We start from the raw sequence: 17539 nt of genomic DNA, 5'->3' as shown, positions 1-17539 counted from the left end.
GAAAATACCCCAAACAGTTTTAATTGATTCATGAAGGTCTCGTAGCTACATTTCAATGCATCTCTAGGTTTGTAGCATGCGAAATCAACTAGGAAAACTTTGCGAGAACGACTCATATAAAACTTTAAAGCCGCCATGGAGATAATGAACATCGAAAAAAGAAGCACATTTGTAAAACGAAAATAGTCGACGCGGCATAAGAGAAAGACAATATAAGAGCTGAAGCTCAATGGGGAAAATGAAAGGGCCATAATCTCACGAGTGAAGGAACGAAGAAAGACCAACATCAAAGGGGAACAACTGTCGATACTCGATCTTAAGTCTCTAACTAAAAACTAATGAATATGAACCGAGTGTAGAAGCTATTAAAGTCACAGTTGTATACATAGCACATCAAGATCAAGAAGCCAGAGAAAATTGTAGAGTCGAATGCATCTACTTTGCACATATATATATAGCAGAAGGCATTATAGAAAAATTGTTATCAGTTATTAAGTTGGATTCGAGCATATGGCATAGATGCAAGTTAAATGCAGCCACGTGGTCTTGAGTTTGAGGCAAGTACAGTGTCGGCGATACACATTAATGAATTTTGGCGTCTCTCTTGCTAGTTTGGGACGTCCAACATAAACTAAAATGTCAAAAACTTTTAATCTTTTGTACTTGCATGATCTTCATGGCAAATTCTTAGCTGGAAAGAAGCCTTACGACCATGCATGAGAATACCAGGGTAGGACGGTAGGTAGTCGGGACCTTAATTAGTTTAGTTAAGCGTCACACTCCTACTATGATTTGTATGTACAAAATGGGTGTCTAGAATTCAAAAGAATTGAATCAAACATAACATTATATATATAAAAAAAAATAGAAAGATAGAACAATTACCTGAAACAGAGCTATATAAGTAGTATAGTTTCAAAGACGCCAACAACTTAGAACAGTTTCTTTTCTTTCTCTGTGCTAAGGAAAGCAAGCAGTACTCGAGTCGATATGGCCTCAAATAAAAATCTAGTAATATCAACAAGAGAGACAATAAGTTCATAACTTCATTGCTTGATTTAATGATTTATTTATTTTGAATAATTCATCTCTTATAAATCCAATCAAATAAACAAACAAAATATCTTCAATTAATAATTCAATCCCACTTAAATGTTTATAAAGCAAACAAATATCAAACAAACCCATAGCAACGCTAATTAGATTAAAAATGCAAAAAATCTTTTTCCATTAACATGATGGAAGAAACTAAAAATACAAAAGATTAAACTAACAAACAAATATAAGCTAGCCATTTCTTCCGGGCATTAAAAATGTTACGTATATATAGCAAATGACAAAGAACCACAACGGTTTTGAAATCACTTTTGCTCTTTCATAAAGCCACCTATAAAGACTAGCCCAAGCCCCACTACATATCACGAATGAAGTGGAAAAATAGACGTAGCAATTTCTAACTAGACACCATAATTTCATGAGTTACAACTACTACTCATAATTTTATGAGTTACACCATAATTTCATACTTTTAAGTTAAAATAACATAGGAACATAGCATATATTCACATATGTTGACATCCTCGGCTTAATCTCGGGCTGGATCTAGAAATATAGAAAACTTAGTTGGGCTTTGACTGCAACTAAGTGAACAAAATTAATAAACGCATCACGACCGTAGAAAATCAACGGTTGATATGCATCGAATGCCTTCTAGAGTCTTCACTAGAAGAAGGATCTAGAAACACTTGTGACCTTGTCCTATATATAACACACAGCTCTCATTCTTAATACTCAAAAAACGTCAATAGCGATGGCGGATACAGAGACGTTTGCGTTCCAAGCAGAGATCAACCAGCTTTTGAGTTTGATTATCAATACTTTCTACTCTAATAAGGAGATCTTTCTTCGTGAACTCATCAGTAACTCTTCCGATGTAAGTTTTCTTGTATTTTTAGATTGTAATCTTTGCATCAATATACTTATGTGGTTTTATGTTTAAAGGCATTGGACAAGATCAGATTCGAGAGCTTGACTGACAAAAGCAAGCTTGAATCTCAACCTGAGCTCTTCATCCACATTGTCCCTGACAAGACCAACAATACCCTTTCCATCATTGATAGTGGTGTTGGCATGACCAAGTCTGGTGAGTAGTATCTTCATTTTGGTTGTTAGTTACTCGTTAAGCTGCATTGCTAACTGGCGTTTACAGATTTGGTAAACAATTTGGGTACCATTGCAAGGTCTGGTACCAAGGAGTTCATGGAAGCCTTAGCTGCTGGTGCTGATGTGAGTATGATTGGACAGTTTGGTGTTGGGTTTTACTCTGCCTACCTTGTTGCCGAGAAGGTGATTGTTGTCTCAAAACACAACGATGATGAACAATACATCTGGGAATCCCAAGCTGGTGGTTCGTTCACAATCACTAGAGATTCTGGTGAGAGCATTGGAAGGGGTACAAAGATCACTCTCTATCTTAAGGAAGACCAGTTGGAATACTTGGAGGAGAGAAGGCTCAAGGATTTGGTTAAGAAGCACTCTGAATTCATTAGCTACCCAATTTCTCTGTGGACTGAAAAAACCACTGAGAAGGAAGTTTCTGATGACGAGGATGAGGAAGATGAGGAAGGTAAGGTAGAAGAAGTTGACGAGGAGAAAGAAAAGGAAGAGAAGAAAAAGAAGAAAATCAAGCAAGTGTCACATGAGTGGGCTGTTGTTAACAAACAAAAGCCAATCTGGATGAGGAAGCCAGAAGAGATTACCAAGGAAGAATATGCTGCTTTCTACAAGAGTTTGACTAATGACTGGGAAGAACACCTTGCTGTGAAGCATTTCTCTGTCGAAGGACAGCTCGAATTCAAGGCTGTTCTTTTTGTGCCCAAGAGAGCACCCTTTGATCTCTTTGACACCAAGAAGAAGCCTAACAACATCAAGCTCTATGTCCGACGTGTCTTTATCATGGATAACTGTGAGGAGTTGATTCCTGAATACCTTAGCTTTGTCAAGGGTATTGTTGATTCTGAGGATCTTCCCCTCAACATTTCCAGGGAGACGTTGCAGCAAAACAAGATTCTTAAGGTTGTTCGCAAGAACCTGGTGAAGAAGTGCGTTGAGCTCTTCTTTGAGATTGCTGAGAACAAGGAGGACTACAACAAGTTCTATGAGGCTTTCTCCAAGAACCTGAAACTTGGCATCCATGAGGACTCCCAGAACAGAACCAAGCTTGCTGAATTGCTCAGGTATCACTCGACCAAGAGTGGTGATGAGTTGACTAGTTTGAAGGATTATGTGACTAGGATGAAGGAAGGCCAGAATGACATCTATTACATCACTGGTGAAACCAAGAAGGCTGTGGAGAACTCTCCTTTCCTTGAGAAGCTCAAGAAGAAGGGTATTGAGGTCTTGTACATGGTTGATGCTATTGATGAGTATGCTGTGGGTCAGTTGAAGGAATTTGAAGGCAAAAAGCTTGTCTCTGCCACAAAGGAGGGTCTGAAGCTAGATGAGAGTGAGGACGAGAAAAAGAAGAAAGAGGAACTGAAGGAAAAGTTTGAGGGTCTCTGCAAGGTGATCAAGGATGTTCTAGGTGACAAGGTCGAGAAGGTGATTGTCTCTGACCGTGTTGTGGATTCTCCCTGCTGTTTGGTCACTGGTGAGTATGGCTGGACAGCTAACATGGAGAGGATCATGAAGGCTCAGGCACTCAGGGATTCAAGCATGGCTGGCTACATGTCTAGTAAGAAGACCATGGAGATCAACCCTGAAAACTCTATCATGGAAGAGCTGAGGAAGAGGGCTGATGCTGATAAGAATGACAAGTCAGTTAAAGATTTGGTTCTGTTGCTGTTTGAAACTGCCCTTCTCACTTCTGGGTTCAGTCTTGATGAGCCCAATACTTTCGGCAACCGGATTCACAGGATGCTTAAGTTGGGTCTGAGCATTGACGAGGACAGCGCTGATGCTGAAGCTGACACTGACATGCCACCATTGGAGGATGTTGATGCCGAGGGAAGCAAGATGGAGGAAGTTGATTAAGTCTTCACCTATCTCATTCTTGTACTTGACATTTAGTATATTTTGGGTATTTGGTAGTTTTTTTTCTTTCTGTTGGAGTGTTGAAACAATAGTCTCAATGGCAGTGATTTTGGATGGTCTGCTTAGTGACTGAAGTTGTTTCATCATGTCGGTTCTAGGTTTTTTTGGATGGTTATTTTGCTACTCTGACAATTTTATATGCTAGATTGCTAGTATACAGTGTTTGTCTAAAATCTATCTTGAGCTCTAGTTTCGTTCCTGATGCTTTGAAGTGTGGATACCCTTTCATGTAGTAGTTGACCTAAGCTTGTGTGTTCTTTTTAGAATTCAAATGTGTATCTTGAGTGGTTTCAACTTTCAAGAATATGGGTAGTTTCCCTATGTTCCACTCTAGGCTAACTGTTGGTTGGATCGTGAATTGTGAACTGCTTGTTCGTTGCTTGCACAATTCTGTTATGATTATACTTGGTTGGTTCATGACTTCATGGCCTTATGTTTTGGTTTTGTACTGTAGAGACCAGCATTCTTCTATTTGAGAACCCTACTGAGTCTGATTGATCAGTTATGGAGTTTGCATAAGGTCAGCCGTTAATCTAACTAGAGTTTAAATGAATAGGTTTTTTTATTGCTGACTTCAGTGTTGATCAGAAGTCAGAATCCAATTTATCTGTGAGACCAAGGGAATGTGTGTGATTCCTGAAACTGATCTTTGGCATTACAAAATAGTCAATACCTACGAAAATTTCTTATGTGCGCTATGGTCACGCTGATACGTAGGATTAGACTATCTGTGGCAAAGTAAATTCTATCTCTGATGCCTATTGTTCCAACAATTCTGGCATCAATACAGTGGTAGAAAGCATTGAAGTCTGTGTTTGATTCCAGGACTGGAAAATGAGCAAGAAGAGGGAAGAAGAGGAAGGGGGAGAGTACAAAGTTACTCACCTAGCACACTTGTTTAAGTTAAATGAACACTCTTAAGAGTCGTTGAATTTGTTAAACTTGGTGACCTTGAATTTCTGGTGTCTCATTTTCCTTAAATCAAAAGCAACCTGAATGATAATGTCCTTTTGGCGGCGTTCCTTCATGCTTGCCACCTTCCTTTATCCTTGTCATGCAATCCTTAAACTTAATTAAATATAAAAAGTATCTCTAGCATTTCTTAAATCAAACACGCGCTAAGTTGCAATTGGAAATGGAATTACTATTTAATGAAGGCTGGTAATGATCAAAGAATTTTGTATTATCATTTGGATGTCGTCTATCATTTGCCATGACATTTGTAACTTAAGTACGTTTACAGACTTATTACAGTATGTTGTTTCTTATTGGTGTATAACCATCAATCTTTCTCTCTTTCTCTGTATAGTGTCTTGAACAGCTTATATAGTGTCTTAAACAATTTTTTAATTTACGGGATGTGCAAGACACTATATAAACTTCTCAAGTAACTATTAACATGTCCGTAAACGGACAGTCCGTTTAAGAGGCCTGTCCTGATATAACCATGGGAAACTGACTATCATCTATGAACTCAATGCTGTAAGTTTCTGTTTAGTAGACAAACGGCGCAGCATAGCGTAGAGTGTGTTGGATGCAATAAACTCTGATCCCTCGAGTGCTGAAACACATCTACTTTGGCCCTTGGAGACAATTGCCAAGAAAGAAACTTCTGACGACACATCTCTATGTCCTTGACATTGACCTTTGTGAGGAAGGAAGCAATGTTTGTAAGGATTGCAGTAGCTCGTCTCCTCCATCAAGAACTGAACTTCCTTTAAAATTGGTATAAAGATGGATTTTCGCCCATTACCCTGCACACAACGTGAGTATATAAATAACATTTCAATTTAGTACTACATCTTTAGCAACAAAGATAAAACCCCCCATCAATATAATTCTCATAAGCGTGTCAGGGTTCAAGGCATGTTGATCGTAAGTTACAATGTTGTCTCTAATATGGTTTTCTAATAAGAGCGACGGATGTATTGAAAATTCCTCAAGAAATGTACTGCTTATATGAGTACAGTGACACGACCAAGATCCAATTGGCATTTGAATTTATAAAATCAAGTACAACATCTTCTAGCCTAAAAAAAACTCCCAAAGAAAGCAGTACTAATGTCGGAATGATGAAAATGGTGCTCTAATTAATGTACCTAGTTCTAGTGAAAATGATGAAGAGGTTCTTGGTCTTGAAGTACCATATATACCATAGTGCAATTGGTGCTCTAATTAATGTACCTACAAACTGCACCCACTAGACATATCATTCGCAGTTGACTTGTTGGCTACTGAGCACCACTGGAAGGGAATCAAGCATGTGCTTAGATATCTCCAAGGAACTATTGATATGGGATTATTTTACCCTACTCATCAGATATAGGCTTTCCACAATTAGTCGGTTCGTTATATAGATGCTGGATATCTTTCATGTCCACAAACAAGGTATATCACTTATGGTCAACAATCTCTTAGAGATCTACTAAACAGAAGATGGTCACAACATCTTCAAATCACTTGGAGATACTTGGTCTACATGAAGCCAACCGTTAAAATGTGTCCCTCAGGTTCATCATACGGTGACCCTGGAATCATATAATGCTTGAAAAAGCATGTTAAAATCAGGGACAATGTGCAACAAATTACAGAAAACTAATATATTCAATTTTCATGCCTTGCTAGGCTTTTTCAATCTCTATCGTGGGCATGTCGGAAACCCGATTTTTGTAAATCCCAAAACAAAAGTCAAGTCGACATTCTCTGCAAGTTACATGAGAATGTAAGTCTCAGCAAATGACCTGACTCCTCCCAGTACAATTTTCTTCAAGAGCTCTGGCCTTGGCATGAGCTTTATCAAGGTCTTATGCATTGATGGTCTACCCTAGCATACCAGCTCGCTTGCTTGAGCTCAGAAACATGTTCTTCACATGCTCCACAAGTCCACATCACTCGTAATTTGCAAACAATTCAACTACTATGAGAGTCGATTCTAGCAATTGTGCAGATCAACAATTGTTGTAATTGTCTGTACCATCCCCAACTCTCATGTCATCAAGGATTCATCCTTTAATCCCGCTTCATGCGAAATGGCGATGAGTTATCACATTTGGTTTGCAGACATTCTAGTCCCCTTCCTTGAATACCTTGGAGGCTTTATAAATAAGTCCATGATTGCAAAATTCAAAAGCAATTGTAACTGATCGAAATGCTCTGCCTAATAATCCTCCTAGGCAGAAAAGCTCTAGTGCCTGACATGTAGGAGCTTTTGTACTAACATCATAGTACAACAACAGTTTATTTATTAAAAAATTCCGAAATGCTAATTGATTACCACATAGCACCAAAAAGCAATCAAAGTTCAATGTACGATTTGCAAGACCTAAATCTTGGGCAACTAGTCGTTATATGTTCAATTTAATGAGGAAATGGTTTACCTGCCCAGCCATTTCCCTGATAAACAAGTCCCCCTAATGCATTCCTATATCCATATGAAATTCAACAAATTATTCTAGGATTTCAATTGCTCTTTTAAATTTACAATTTTCTAAGATTATTAAACACCACGTTATTTCAACACAAGAAATGAGAACTGCAAAACAATTTTAGGGTAAATCTATACACTGTATTGCTAGGTGGACCTCCACTGAAATCTCGTGGAACGAAGTTGCAATCAAGTACCTCCGAATATCTCTTTTGATAAAGATGCAAATATACAAGAATTAAAATTCAATAAAGCTACGAAATCTAAGAAAAGAAACCTTTAGAATTGCAGTAACACCAATGGGCCTTAGTTAAAGTGCTAAGTTGCTAACTACAACCTCAGGTTCAACTTCCTGCCGATTTTGTGTTTGAAGACAATGCACATGTTTTTTTATCCGATTCTAGTTGGAAGACGATTGGCCTTTGCAAATGTTATGCAGTTTTTGTTGTTCCTGGATCAAGACAGGGCGCAAATTGCAATGCTAGCGGCTGTAGTGTACTAGAGTTGAAGAAGCTGCTTCACATGCTCTGTATCATACCTTCGTATGCTTGCTTAGCACAAATTTCATTTGTAGCACCTGATGGGTGAAAAGCATCCCAAAAGATATACTCGGATCGATCTTGACATAAGATACTTAGAGGTTGACATAAATCTAGGCCGTTTGCTCGCCCTCCTCCACAACATGCAGTGTGCATATACTTGAATCCTGTGTGCAAATGAACCAGAATTACTACAAATGCATGTACTGTGTGCATCTTAGTGCATCTCGCACAGGGTTAGCTGATTTTCAAGCCATGGATGAATCCGGGCTAGTGCAATGGTGATGAATACAATGATAAAGAAAAATGTGCGTGCAGCCTAAGCAGATTCTACCACTCGACATAAATTTGGTTGCATAATGGTAAATTGCTGTTGCATGTACTGTTAAGTGTTAACCAACTTAAACTTTAGCAAATTTAACATTAGCTTCTCTACCATATTGTGAAGGGTTGTCGATAATTTGCCTCGTAGCAGTATATATGTCCCAGTATAATAAAGAAGCTCCCGGAAGATCTTGGTTTAAATGTTGAACCATAATATTGATCATGGCACTGAACTTTCGTGAAACTTCGTTATGATGCTCGTAGCACTGATTTGTATCTTTACTGTAGAGTGCTATAACAATCGGTAGGCAACCTAGAGGTGCTAATCCAGTCACTAGAAACTTCCTCGCCCCATAACTATATAGCTTCTGCACTCAACAACAGAAGGAACGAAGGACTAAAATACTAGTCCTTTCAATATAAGTACAGTTTTGTAATGCACCATAACAGCGGTTGAAAAGAAAAGATACAGTACCTCGAGTAGGATGCTGTATTCATTGACGAGCATATCGTAAAATTCTGGTGGAATATCCCTGTTTAGTGGATAATTAGGGGGAAGTAAATGTCTGTTGAGGAAGTCATTGTTGCCAATGTTGGAAAAAAAGAGAGATTCAGCTAAGTAATCCTTAAATGTGGTATCACTATTCAATGTTGGTGACTTCAATTCTGGTAGTATATTTTCGCCGAAATTCTGTACTTGTTGAAACAATGGAAAATTCTGTCCCTGAACAAATTCAAACAACCAAATTATCACTAGCGAAAATACAAAGCATAAACACTAATAATAATAACAACAGGTGTCACGAACTCAGGATTATCATTTTCAGCACAAGTAGCACTCCAGGGACAATGGATTGGAACTGATTTGATGGCGAGACAGAGAGAATTCCATGGTCACTGAAAGCAAGGTGGGCCATATTTTGGTGTCAAGAAACTACAACGTGTTTAACGAAACGCATTGGTGTTCTGTTCTGTGGTAGTAACTCATTTTTATTAAATTATTGTTAAACCGTGATCTAATTGCTGGCACTGCCATTAATATGTCAATATGTGTAGTCATAAATAAATTATATATATCGGGGAAACTTAAGCCAAAACTACTGAACAATGATCACTCACAATATGATTACCGGTGTCATTGAGTATTCCAGCTGAAGAAGAAGCAAAATTTACTCCTTGCATTATATTTGACCCTATTGTGCTTGGATTGTTAAATGCAGGAATTAAGTCAAGCCCAAGGAGGTTACCTGCAGATTTTGGACGTATATTGATGTTTGTGAGACCAACAACATGGGAATTGCGTGAAAGAACTCAAAGACAAATCAACATGATGGATATAAAGTGTGTTTACTGAATTATCTGAAGAAACAAAAGGAAAAAAAACAAAAGTATACCTAAATGGTCTGCTATGGTTGCACCATTACAGAACCTCCCTGTTGCACCAAGTGGAAAATCAATACCGTTAGGAGGGTAGTTTGCCTTTGCAAGAGTCTTGAGTTGGTTGTTATTCCCTGGATCAACTAAAGAGTCTCCAAACACAAACATGGCTGGAATTTGCGATGAACCCAAAGTTGGAGAAGGCATTGTAACAAACATAAATAACAGCAAAAAGATATCCATATGCAGCAGATAGAGAAGTTTGCTCAGAGGTGTCAGGTATTTATATCCACTGTGAATTATATTGGGCATGGCTGTACGCAGAACAACAGTGACGCAATAATGCGATTATCAAGATACACTTAACTGCACTATAAATGTATATAAACAAGATACGTACGTTTCTTTTTCTGGTAGTAAAGAGCAAATTAATACTGTAGTGGTAGGATTTGCGGTATGGGATGAAGGGTGATGCGACCCGAAGCAAGCTAGGGGAGTGCGAGCCAAGGAGTAGGGGATCGATATTGAGATGGGCCAGAGGCAAGATATGCGGAGAATTTAGGTGCACAATATCAGTCCGCGGTCACGTATGTACCCGGCAGTAACCCTACACGTAGAAGAAGGGGGAACGAGGGATGGGGGACAGGTGGACGACTGGGATGGGAGACTATGCCGTGTATAAAAAGAACAGTGGGAGAGACAGAAAGGGGGCTTTTTGGCAAAACTAGAGAGGTTAGACCTAGAGAGAGATGAGAGATAGGGAATGCATTTTGAAAGCTCCAACATTTGGCGCCGTTTGTGAGGACCGAGATCTAAACAAACTGGAGAAATGGCTACAAGAGTGAAGAGAGGAGTAGGAAGGCCAAGGAAGGTGGCGGTTGCAGAGGAGGAGGTGGAATCAGTGAGGAACAAAAGGGGAGAGCAAGGCAGAGAGGAGATCACCGCGTCCGTGTTGGAGGGAACACGACTGTTACACGAGGAAATAGCGAGGTTGAGGGAAGAAAACGAAGGGCTCCGAAGGGAGAAAGAAAACATAGAAGAGTCGGAGGGAGAGGCATTTGAATCGGAAAAGGAGGAGGGGAGGCCCAACTTGGCGGACAACGTGTTGCCGGGACTCACAAGGGAGCAAGTGAAGGAAATGATAGCCAGTGACCTGAAAGCAAATCTGGGGCAAGCTAAGGGTATAAGTGGAGCGGTGAACCAGGTGGTGGCAGGGCTGAACCGCAACCCATTTGCGGACGCAATCTGGAAGTCTGAGGTTCCAAAGCGGTTCAACCAGCCCAAATTTGAGAGGTATGATGGGAAGGGAGATCCAGCAGATCATATCCACCACTTTCGACAACAGATGCCACTGTGGCAAGAACCTAGATATGATGGACTGCGGTGTATGATGTTCCCCGCAAGTTTAAAGGGGGAGCTTCCGACTGATATTACCGGTTGCCGTCGAAGAGTATTTTAAGCAATTTTCAAGAGTTAGAGCAAGCCTTTGTGGACCATTTCATATAAAAGAGGGTAGATGACATCGCGGCTCTGTTCAACGTGAGATAGAGATCCGATAAATCGGTGAGAGACTTCTTATGTAGATTCAAGGCGGAGACACTGAAGGTGGAAAATTGGATGAAAGAACCACGGTGATTGCGTTCGAAAGAGGGTTGCGCCCAAGGATTAGGGTACAGGAGTCCATGGCTAAGAATGAGATCGTGACGTTACAAGATTTGTATCCCAAGGTGGAGAAATATATAAGGTATGAGGATACTATGTAGAAAGAGGGGAAGAGGTCGGGGAAGGCCGTGTTGTCATTGGAAATGGGTGAGGATCACGAAAGATATGAAGCATCAGACAAGGGAAGCAGTGGGTATCGAGGATACCCTTCCCGTCCTGAGAGGGGGAGAAGCGAAGTTAGGAAAGAGTATAGGGAGAGGAAACCTTATCCGGAAACGGAATAGACACCGCTGAACCGGCCACTGAGTAAAATACTGTCGTTGATTCAGAGGGTGCAGGGCTATGAAGGGCGGCAGAACAAACTAGAGGAAATACTAGGTAAGCCTTATTGTGCTTACCATCAGATACAGAACCATAAGACGAATGAATACTACGCGCTTAAGTGGTTAGTGCAGAGGATGATAGGGAAGGGGTTGCTGAAGGAGTTTACCACAGGGAAAGGGAAAGAGGAGCAGGTACCCGATCAGGGAGGGATACTGGGAACAATCAATGTCATTTTCAGTGGGGAGATATTGAGTCACAACACCCATCGAGATAGGATAAGACGAACGGCGAGCATACAGCAAGTTCATGAAACATCAAGACATTCGCGGCCAGCCCCATGGTCTACGGTGGAAAGGGGGAGCATAGTGTTTACTGAGGCGGACCTAAAGGCGGTGGACTCCCCGCACGAGGACGCGTTGGTAATCACAGTGGCAATGGGTAACTACATGGTGAAAAGGGTGTTAGTGGATTGTGGCAGCGCTATGGATTTGTTGTTCAGGGGGACAATGGAGGAGATGAAGATCGACAGAAAGCAGTTGAGACCATCGCAGACTAATTTGTACGGTTTCAATGGAAGCATGACTGAACCGCTAGGAGAACTCTTGCTCCCAGTGACAGTGTTCTCTCGATTCAAAGTGGTGGATGCCAATTCGCAATACAATGCCATACTAGGGAGGCGGTAGATTCACGATATGAAAGCAGTAACATCCACTTACTACCAGGTGATCCGATTTCCCACCCCGATGGGGATGTACGAGGTTCGCGGTGATCAAGTGATGGCGAGAAATAGTCATCAGGGGACAATGAAGAGGTTGATCCGAGGGGATGAGGGAGAGACATCGAACCCTAGGAAGAGGCAGACATAGCTATTACAGTGTGCCTCTGCGGAGGGGGAGGCGGAGACGATGGCAACACCGAAAACTCTTGATGAGGTTGAGATAGTGAATTTGGGGGTGGGGGAGGAAGAGAAGTTTACTTCATTAGGGACCAGTTTACTCGAGGAGTGGAAGAACAAACTGATACAATTCCTCTCTGACAACAAGGAGGTCTTTGCTTGGACAATAGAGGATGTCACCAGGCTGGATCCAGATTTTGCATGTCATCGTTTGCACATGAGAGAAGATGCGAAGCTAGTAAGACAAAAATTGAGAGGCGTGAGACCGAAGTACGCAGAGGGAATCCGCGAGGAGGTTGCAAGCTAGGTTAAAAGGAGGAGGAATAATACGGGAAGTGGAGTTCATGGATTGGTTGTCAAACATAGTCGCGGTACCAAAAAAGAATGGCAAGGTGCGTATGTGTGTCGATTACATGGATGTCAACTCAGAGTGCCCTAAAGACTGTTATCCCATGCCGCGGGTGGACGAGCTAGTGGATCGAATGGCGGTGTTCAAAATATTCTCATTCATGGATGCATCGATGGGGTATAACCAGGTCGCGATGTATGGGCCGGATCAGGAGAAGACGTCATTCATAACTAGTGGAAGGAGGTACCTATTGTTATACCAGGATGTCGTTCGGCTTGAAGAATGTTGGGGCCACTTTTCAGCGGCTGAGGAGAGAAAATGTTCGAGAGCAAGATCCAGAAGGAAATCGAAATATATATAGATGACATAGTGGAAAAGAGTATGTCGGAGGAAGAGCACCTGGAAGGCCTGAGGTAGACATTTAGCATACTTCGAGCACACAATTTAAAGCTCAATCCAGATAAGTGCGCGTTTGGGATAACCACAGAGAAGTTTCTGGGATACATAGTGAATCATCGAGGAATAGAAGCCAATCCCGAGCAAATACGAGCGCTGATAGAGATGTCATTGCCGCAAAATGTCAAAAAGAAATTAACGGACTAAGGCCGGGACGAGTCGCTTCAACTGAACCATTTCTAAGTCTTCAGATAAGTGTAGACCGCTTTATCGACTATTAAGGAGTATGCCGGACTTTGTCTGGACCACAGAATGTGAGGAAGCGTTTCAAGATTTGAAAGATTATTTAGGCAAGGCACTTTTACTATCGCGGCCAAAACAGGGAGAGAGGTTGTACCTATACTTAGGGGTTACAAAGTACGCGGTAAGTTCAGTCCTAGTCCGAGTGGTGGATAAAGTTGAAAAACCCCGTATATTTCAAGAGTAAAACCTTGTTGGATGCGGAGACCTAGTATAGTAGAGTGGAAAAGTACGAGTTGGCATTGTTATTCTTAGCATTAAAGTTAAAACCTTACTTTGAAGCGCATTCGATAGTGGTGGTGACAAATCTACCCCTCAAACAGGCGCTGAAAACAAAGAAGTCCGGAAGAATACTAAAATGGGCAATGATGCTAAGTTTTTATGAAGTGCAATATCAAATAAGGACTGCGGAGAAAGTACAAGCAGTGGCTGAGTTTTTGGTAGAGTTCCTAGCAGAGGATCCTACGTGGGGAGAGGAGATGGTCATGGAGCCTGAGTGTGAGGGGGAGCCAGACTTGTTAGATCCCTGGGATAAGCGGAATGGATGGAGAGTATTCGCAGACGGTTCGGACACCGACGCATGCAGCGTAGTAGTGGTCACTCCCGATAACGACAGGATTGAGTTGTCAATGTAGCTAGGGTTTGCGGCAACCAACAATGAATCAGAATATGAGGTGGTGATAGCGGGGTTAGGAATGGCAGTGGATTTGGGGGTGCACAAATTGACGGTATACTCATATTCAAATTTGGTGGTGTGCCAGGTAAACGGAGGTTTTGTTGCTAGATGTGCGCGAATGTCGAGATATTTGGAAATTGTACACAGCAGAGCGGCGAAGTTCGAAAAGATCAGGTTCATTCATTTGGGTCGTGGTGAGAACAGACACGCCGATGCCCTGGCTTATGCGGCGGCCGCAATACCGGGGTCAGAAGAGAGAACCATAAGGGTAAGGAGGCTAGAGAAATCGAGTATCGAGAAGGGGGAAGATATAAGCCAGACCACGGAGGGGGCGGGGGGATGGATGAATTCAATCAAACATTTTCTATCTGGAGGAGAAATGGTTGATAAGAAAGAAAGGAGAAGATTGGAGCAGACTTCGCGGAGGTACACGATGATAGAAGGGGAGTTGTACCGAAAGAATTTCGATGGACCGCTGTTGAGATGCTTGGGACCAGACCTGGCACAGGAGGTACTGGCGGAATTGCATGTGGGAGACTGTGGGAGTCACTCTGCAGGAAGAACTACGGCACATCAGCTGCTAACGCAAGGATATTTCTGGCCTCATATGAAAAGGGACGCAGTGGAATTTGCTAAGAAGTGTGAAAGTGTCAGAGGTTTTCTCAGTTAATATTTGCACCAACGGAGCTGCTGCACAATGTGTCAAGTCCGTGGTCGTTCGCTATATGGGCCATGGACATTGTAGGACCATTACATATGGCCAGCGGAAAGATAAGATTCATGCTAGCCGCTACAGACTATTTTACCAAATGGATAGAGGTAGTGGCCTTGCAACATGTCAAGGAGGAGCAAGTGATCAAGTTTCTATGGGAAAACATCATATGTAGGTTTGGATTACCGCACTCCATCATAGCAAACAATAGAACACAGTTCACGGGGTTAAAAGTACCAGGGTTCCTGCATGCTTATAATGTGAAACAGGGATTCTTGGCTCCCTACAACCCTGAGGGGAATGGACAGGCCGAGTCATCTAACAAGACCATAATGAACAATCTCAAACGAAATTTAGAAGATAGAAAGGGGGCTTGGGCCGATGAACTGAGTCATGTGCTCTGGGCTTATCGGACTACACCGCGAACCTCAACTAGAGAGATTTCATTCTCGTTAGCATACGGCATGGAGGCAGTGATCCCATCAGAGATGGTGGCATCCACAACCCGCACTAAGACTATGGAAAGGGGATTGAACTGGGGCATACTGTCTAGAGATTTGAACTTGGCTGAGGAAAGGAGGGACATAGCGCGTGTCATATTAGAGGAGTATCACCGGTTCTTACAAAAGGCAGTACAACAAAAGGTTGAAGCCGCGACAATTTCAAGTGGGAGACCTGGTACTCCGCAGAGTGACTCCAAGCACCAAGAAAGTAAACGACGGAAAGCTGGGACCAAATTGGGAGGGACCCTACACGGTGGTGGATGTCGGAGGGGCGGGCACATACAAGTTGTGAACCATGGAAGGGAAGCTGATAGAGAGGCCTTGGAATATAAGAATGTTAAAAAAGTTTTATGTTTAAATGTAACACCGGTCCAGGGCAAAGGACTGGGGTTGTTTGCATATATATAATACAATGGTACTTTTGAGAAATTAACAAGGCAAATCAAACTTAGGGGCAAAGTGCTGCCCCGGCAGGCTCAACAGCCTCAGAGAGATAGCGTGGGGGAGGAGCCCTTCACGGACCGAGGGTCCGAATCAAACTTGGGGGCAAGGTGCTGCCCCAGTAGGCTCATCGGCCTCAGAGAGACAACGGGGGGAAGGAGCCCTTCGCGGACAGAAGGTCTGAATCAAACTTAGGGGTAAAGATAGTTGCTCCACAACGGGCTCATTAGCCTCAAAGAGATATAGGCGGGAGCCCTTCGCAGACCACGAGTCCAAAACAAGCTTAAGGGCTAGATGTTGCTCCCAACCGGGTCACCAGAGGGACCGCGGTGAGAGTTACCACCAAACCACGCTTGTCGGCCAGAGCTTTGAAGCGGCTTTGGAGAGTGACCATATCTGTTGTGTGTTGCTCTAAAAGGGCTGTCGTATTGGCCTGATGCTGCAGAGCAAGAGCGTCCAGTGCAGACTGGTGTTGCTGGAGTAGAGTGGTGCGCTGGTGACTTAAGCGTTCATTGACCTTATCCATGTATGACTGATGGTTGACCTCCATAGTCCTCAGTTCGTCCTGGGCCTGGGTTTTGGCTAGGTCCGAAGCTTCTAACTCCTGCTGAAGTCAGGCACAAGTGGCTCGCAAACCATGAGGGCCGCCGGATTCTTTCTCAAGAGAATCCACCTTGTCCCAAGCACTGAAGAGACCGCGGATCATGTAGGAGATGTCGAGGCTCACCTAAAAGCAATAAGGATAACATATCAGGAAGGAAAGAGGAAGGAACAAGGGCGGGGGTAAAGGAGGGTACCTTCTCCCAGTTAGTGTACAGCGAAGTGCTGTGGAGATCAAAGGTGTCGCCTTCCGCATGGGCCATATCTTTCGGCAAATGGGAACCGTAGAAGAGAGAGGAAGCCACAACATGGTTGTAGAGAGACGAGTCTGCGACATTTACTTGACGGTTGCGCACCTTAAAAGTTGGGGCAAACACAGCGGGGGCAATATCTTGGTCAGCGGGGAGTGTCGTTTCCTTGCATGGTCGACGGGCAAGCTCAATGGGGACCTCAGGTGCAGTGACCCTGACAATGGGAGCGGGTTCCTTGGACACATTGGTCCTCGGCCGCTTACTAGGCGGCCCATCGATCGGATTGCCCATCACGGTGGGAGAAATCTCCATTACTTCATCATCACTGTCAAACAGCTTCATTTTGGTGACATCCATATTTGCATAGGGAGAGATGGGAAGGGTATACTGGTCTTCCCAGGTGGAAATGGACTTGTAGGAGGGAGGGTCTTCTGGAGCACTGGGGAAAGGGGCTTCACTGGATGCGAGGGTGGTGTGGGAATGAGAGGAGCTGCGGCGTGAACGGCGATGGGAGGTATGGTGTCTGGAACGTTTCCGGGAAGGAGACGAAGCTCGAGGTTTTCTTTCCTTGGGGGGAGGAGGACAATAAAAGGGAGAGGAAAAGCCCGCGGAAGTGTGGAGGGACAGAGCCTCTAACAGAGGTGTGCCTGTGGTGGGATGGAGGTTCAGATGGT

The 17539-nt window shown here is 42.8% G+C and overlaps 4 protein-coding genes across 4 annotated transcripts; 3 read left to right on the top strand and 1 right to left on the bottom strand.

Annotated features, from left to right (window-relative positions):
* The first annotated feature begins 1598 nt into the window (after positions 1-1598).
* On the top strand, positions 1599-4291 carry LOC147509390 (heat shock protein 90-2-like). The gene is made up of 3 exons (XM_086601703.1): positions 1599-1933; positions 2002-2143; positions 2210-4291. Exons 1-3 carry the CDS (start codon positions 1811-1813, stop codon positions 4030-4032), a joined length of 2088 nt encoding a protein of 695 aa, XP_086457829.1. The 5' UTR covers positions 1599-1810; the 3' UTR covers positions 4033-4291.
* A 3327-nt stretch (positions 4292-7618) lies between these two features.
* Positions 7619-10176, bottom strand: LOC147509389 (GDSL esterase/lipase At1g71250-like). The gene is made up of 5 exons (XM_086599213.1): positions 9774-10176; positions 9499-9626; positions 8855-9103; positions 8492-8747; positions 7619-8222 (listed from the first exon to the last, which is right to left on the bottom strand). The coding sequence occupies exons 1-5, from the start codon at positions 10066-10068 to the stop codon at positions 8035-8037; spliced, it is 1116 nt and encodes a 371-aa protein (XP_086455339.1). The 5' UTR covers positions 10069-10176; the 3' UTR covers positions 7619-8034.
* A 1385-nt stretch (positions 10177-11561) lies between these two features.
* Positions 11562-12425, top strand: LOC147509388 (uncharacterized). Its single transcript, XM_086597796.1, has 2 exons — positions 11562-11654; positions 11748-12425. The coding sequence occupies exons 1-2, from the start codon at positions 11562-11564 to the stop codon at positions 12423-12425; spliced, it is 771 nt and encodes a 256-aa protein (XP_086453922.1).
* A 2051-nt stretch (positions 12426-14476) lies between these two features.
* LOC147509387 (uncharacterized) lies at positions 14477-15028 on the top strand. The gene has a single exon (XM_086597794.1). The coding sequence runs from the start codon at positions 14477-14479 to the stop codon at positions 15026-15028; it is 552 nt and encodes a 183-aa protein (XP_086453920.1).
* Positions 15029-17539: the final 2511 nt, after the last annotated feature.

Source organism: Coptis chinensis, chromosome 3 (assembly GCF_015680905.1).
Source record: "Coptis chinensis isolate HL-2020 chromosome 3, ASM1568090v1, whole genome shotgun sequence".
Classification (NCBI taxonomy): Eukaryota; Viridiplantae; Streptophyta; class Magnoliopsida; order Ranunculales; family Ranunculaceae; genus Coptis; species Coptis chinensis.
This window is presented reverse-complemented; position numbering and strand designations above follow the sequence as displayed.